General features: G+C 61.7%; 1 protein-coding gene across 1 annotated transcript in view; it reads right to left on the bottom strand.

Annotated features, from left to right (window-relative positions):
• SKOR2 (SKI family transcriptional corepressor 2) overlaps positions 1 to 918 on the bottom strand; it is a 27792-nt gene extending 26874 nt beyond the window's left edge. The window contains exon 1 of the mRNA XM_054810149.1: positions 1 to 918. This exon is cut by the window's left edge and continues 1284 nt beyond it. Within this exon, the coding sequence (XP_054666124.1) occupies positions 1 to 918 (918 nt within the window).
• Between the last annotated feature and the right edge of the window lie 3168 nt (positions 919 to 4086).

The raw sequence follows: 4086 nt of genomic DNA, 5'->3' as shown, positions 1-4086 counted from the left end.
CGCCACGGCCTCCTGCAGCTCCTCGTCTTCCTCGAAGCGCGGCCGCTTCTGGTGCAGCTCGGGTGGAGCGGCCAGAAGGTGCGGGCTCAGCAATCCGCCGCCCACCACGGCGGCCGCCGCCTTCACCGAGCCCAGCGGGTGGCAGGCTGCGGGGGCGGCGGCGGTGGGCGCGGGAGGGGCGGGCGGCAGGGCCCGCTTGCGGCTGCCGCCGTTGAACATGGCCTTGACATCCTCCCAGGCGAAGACCAGCTCGTCCTGGGGACTTTTATCGGTGAGCTTGAGGTGACGGCGCCAGGAGTTGAAGTTGGCGGCGTCGGGCTGAGTGTACTTGGCGTCGGGGGTACGGTGGGAGTGGAAGATGAACTTGTTGGGGGAGAAGTACATGCTGCAGTAGCTGCACTTGATGCACTTGGCCCGGGAGCTGTTGTAGCGGGCGGGGATGAAGCTACCGCGGCAGCCCCAGGCGCACTCGTGGGACACGTCGAAGGCGAAGTTATCCGGCAGTTTGGGGGGCCGGTTCTCCCCCAAGAAGGACTTGCAGAGCCGCTCCGCCTCCCGCTTGGTGATCATACCGCAGCGGCGGGAGGAGATGGGCATGGCCCCGGCCCGCCGGAGGATCTCCAGCTGCACCGGTGTGCACTGCACGCAGGTGATGCCCAGAGCCACCCGCCGGTTGTGGATCTCGTTGTAGCTGAAGTTTTTAAGGAGGGTGTTGGAGATCTGCGCTAGGCACAACCGCTCCTGCCCGTCGATGACCAGGGAGACGATGGGGATGCCGTAGAGGATCACCTGCCCCACCTGGTTGGGCTTCATGGCGGCGTGGCCGGCCCTCGGCTGGTTCATGGGGTCCGGCGGGTACGCGCTGGACGGCGAGGGCAGCAGGATGTCGGTGGGGCCGGGCAGCGGGCTGGTCGCCATCGCCTCAGCGCCGGGGCGGCTGCTCTGCTCCAGCTGTGGGCGGGGAGGGGGAGAGAGAGACAGCGCCGTCAGCCGGGGACCCACCAGGGATGAGGGGTCCCCGCCGCAAGCACGTTTTCGGCCCTCCCCCCCCACCCCCCGAGTCTCCGGGCGTGGGGAGCCGCTACCCTTAGCGACCCAGGTCCCCCAACCCCAACCTGGCCTCGCCGGGGTGTGCCCGGGGCTGCGGGCCGCCCGCTTCCGCGCACTCCGGCTCTCCGACGTACGCATCCCGCCGCGGGTGCGAAGATGACGGTAAATGAGCCAACCACCCCCGTTAGGAAGATTCATGCCGAAACACACAGCGGAGACGCGTGTCCGCCTCCCCGCCCTGGAAAGCCGCGCTGCCCCGGCAAGAGGCTCCGCGGGCAGCCGACGGGCACCGCGCCTGCCAGCTCGGCCCCACGGGTTTCTCCCTCCGCACCCCGAGGGACGGGGCAGCCGCGGGAAAGCGCGGAAGAGGAATGAAAAAATAAAAGTTTGATGCTCTCCGCTGCCACCCGCGCATCCTTCCCGCCCGGAGCCCTTTACCTCCGCGGCAGCGTTCTAGCCGTGCCGCCTCCGGGCCCTCCTCCAGCGGCCGGCGGGAAGGAGGCGCATCCCCGCGTCCGCCGCCGCGGAGCAGCGCGGACAGCCGAAGCCCTGCCCTCGGTGCGGCGCGCACAGCGGCGGCTGCAAGCGCGGAAGCTGCGCGCCTGGCAGGGCGCACAGCGGACCCCCGTGGGCACGGTGACGTCAGCGGCCGGGGGGCGGTGAAGGGGGGGGGTCCAGCTCCCCCATCCCTCCCTCTCCGCACCAGGAGGGGATGCGGACGCCCCGTCGGGGCCCGGCCTCCCGCCGCCGCCCCCCGAGCGCCCCGCGGAGCGTTCCCCCGGTCCGACCCGGACCAGCTCCACGCACGGTTTCCCGGCGAGGGGACGCCGAGCTCGGGGACGGGACGGTTGAAGGTGGGATGCATTTTGGCTTCCCCCCCCCTCTTTTTTCTCTCCGCAGTCTGAGCCCGATCGCTTCTAAGAAACTGAATATGCTCGATATAAAAGCCGCGTCTTTTCGGAAACGGTATTTTTTAACGGACATCTCCGAAATTACAGGGCGGGGAGGAGGGAGGACAGAGGGGGAAAAAAAGTTCATTTCTCGCCACAACCATGTCCTCCCGGGCGCGAATAGCTGCTGCGACCCGCGCTCCCCTTCCCAAATACCTACACTGGAGTGATTCACCAAAACCACTTTCAGAAGGACCCGGACCCAGACTCTCGCTTAATCTCCCACAAAGACCAACACGGCGCACATACGATTTTTTTCTAATTGCTTCATAACCCCAATTAGGGAAAAAAATCCCCACAACCTCGCAAATAATCTGCAGCACGGTAGCCGCCTCTGCCTACCTTTTTTCCAAAGTGCAGTAACGAATGTGCATTTTTCACGATCTACCCCCGAAAAGCACCGCGCAACGTGGGGTGACGAGGGAGCGGCTCCGCCGCGACCCCCTTCGCCGGTAGCCAAACCCGGTAACTCGGGTCCTTTCCAGCGAGGAAAACTATGGAACCGGCTAAAAAGGGGGAAAGAAAAAAGAAAAACTCCCTTCTAGCTAAAACGGGGCGGGCAGGGGACGGGACGGGACGACACACATATGGACCGTCGGGTGTTTCCTAATGCGCCTCTGATTTTTTACATTTTTTTTTCTTACAAAAATGCTTCCACCTCTCTTTTTCCCTCCATGCACATCACCAATACCAAACGTTTCTGCACATTTAGCTACGAAAACTTGGTGTTTGGCGTTGTTTTTCTCTCTTTTTATTCCCTCCCCCGCCCCGGGCATCACAGATCCAGAAGAAAATCTCTGCACCGACCTTTCCTAGGACATCCACGCTAAAGCTCACCGACTGTCTCCGCTTTTTCCCCACTGGCAGCGAAACGGCGGAGCCCCCCGGGATCGCTCGGGTCCTTGCTAACTTTGGAAAAAAAAAATAAAAATCACACCTCTCCTTATTACTTCTGTCAATTCTTATTAAACCCTGCTCGCCCCCATGCCGCCACTGTCACACGAAGGCTCCCCCCCTTCCCCCCTCCCTCCTACTTTTACCCGAACCTCTTCTGCACGGAGCCTGCTGCTTTCGTGTGAGCAATAGCTATAAGCCTCACATTGGTGACATTTCAATCAATGCTTCCTAGCCAGACTGACATGAATTTTACACTTCAAAACTCTCCTCCGCCAGCTAATTGATTCAAATTGTTTCATTGGTTAAACCCGTGTCACACATTGTATGATCTATTACCACGCCACGGAGAAAATCTCCACTCTTCACTCCTTGGTCGGCACCAGGAGGGACGGGAGGGGGTTTTAGGGAGAAGCCGACTGCTCTTGCGGGCTCTCGGTGCCTGCATCCCCGCAGCGGCCGCCGGGCATCCCGCTCCCCGCTCCCCTGCCTCTCGGCCACCCGCTAGCTTTTCCCCGGAGCCCAGGAGAACTGGGGATGGACAACCTCGCCCCGGGCTCTGAGCCTGGCTTTGGAAAAGGAGGAAAAGCGGTTGCAGGAGGTGAAAGGGATGAGTGGGTTTTGCAAAGAGCCTTCAACGAAGCGACCCCCCGATCTCGGTTCTCGCAGCCCGAGAGAGGCTGAAAATGCAGGCTCGGTCCAGGGGAGTCGTTGGCCGGCGTCTGCGTTTTATTTCGCGATGATTAAAGGAAAAGCAAACTTAACTTTTTTGTCCACCTGCTCGGTGCTATTGGCCTCCTTGAAATCCACAGGAAAAATTGAGTGGCTTCCTCAGTTTCCTCTACAAGGAAAGCTAAAACCCATGGGGACTGAGTGTACTAGTCCTCATGGAGGGGAGGGGGAGAGCAAGACCCTGCGTGTCGCACGGGCATTGCCCGCAGACAAACAGAAGAGGCCTTGGCTCGGTGGAGCTCTCCGAAGTGGGCAAAGAGACTGGCCCCCACCAGCACCTTGGAGAAGCTGGGCGACAATATACCGTTCTCTACTTTTTTCCCTACTTCAGTCTGTTGGGAAACCTCGTGCAGCAGCACGACCCCAGCACGGTCATGGGGGGTAAGCTCCTCTTGCTGCAGAAAGGTCTGTCCACCCCAGGGACCGGGCGACTGCCGCAGGTGCCCCTCAGGCGGCCGAG

Source organism: Grus americana, chromosome Z (genome assembly GCF_028858705.1).
Source record: "Grus americana isolate bGruAme1 chromosome Z, bGruAme1.mat, whole genome shotgun sequence".
Classification (NCBI taxonomy): domain Eukaryota; kingdom Metazoa; phylum Chordata; class Aves; order Gruiformes; family Gruidae; genus Grus; species Grus americana.
The sequence above is the reverse complement of the archived record's forward strand: the minus strand, read 5'-3'. Positions and strand labels throughout refer to the sequence as shown.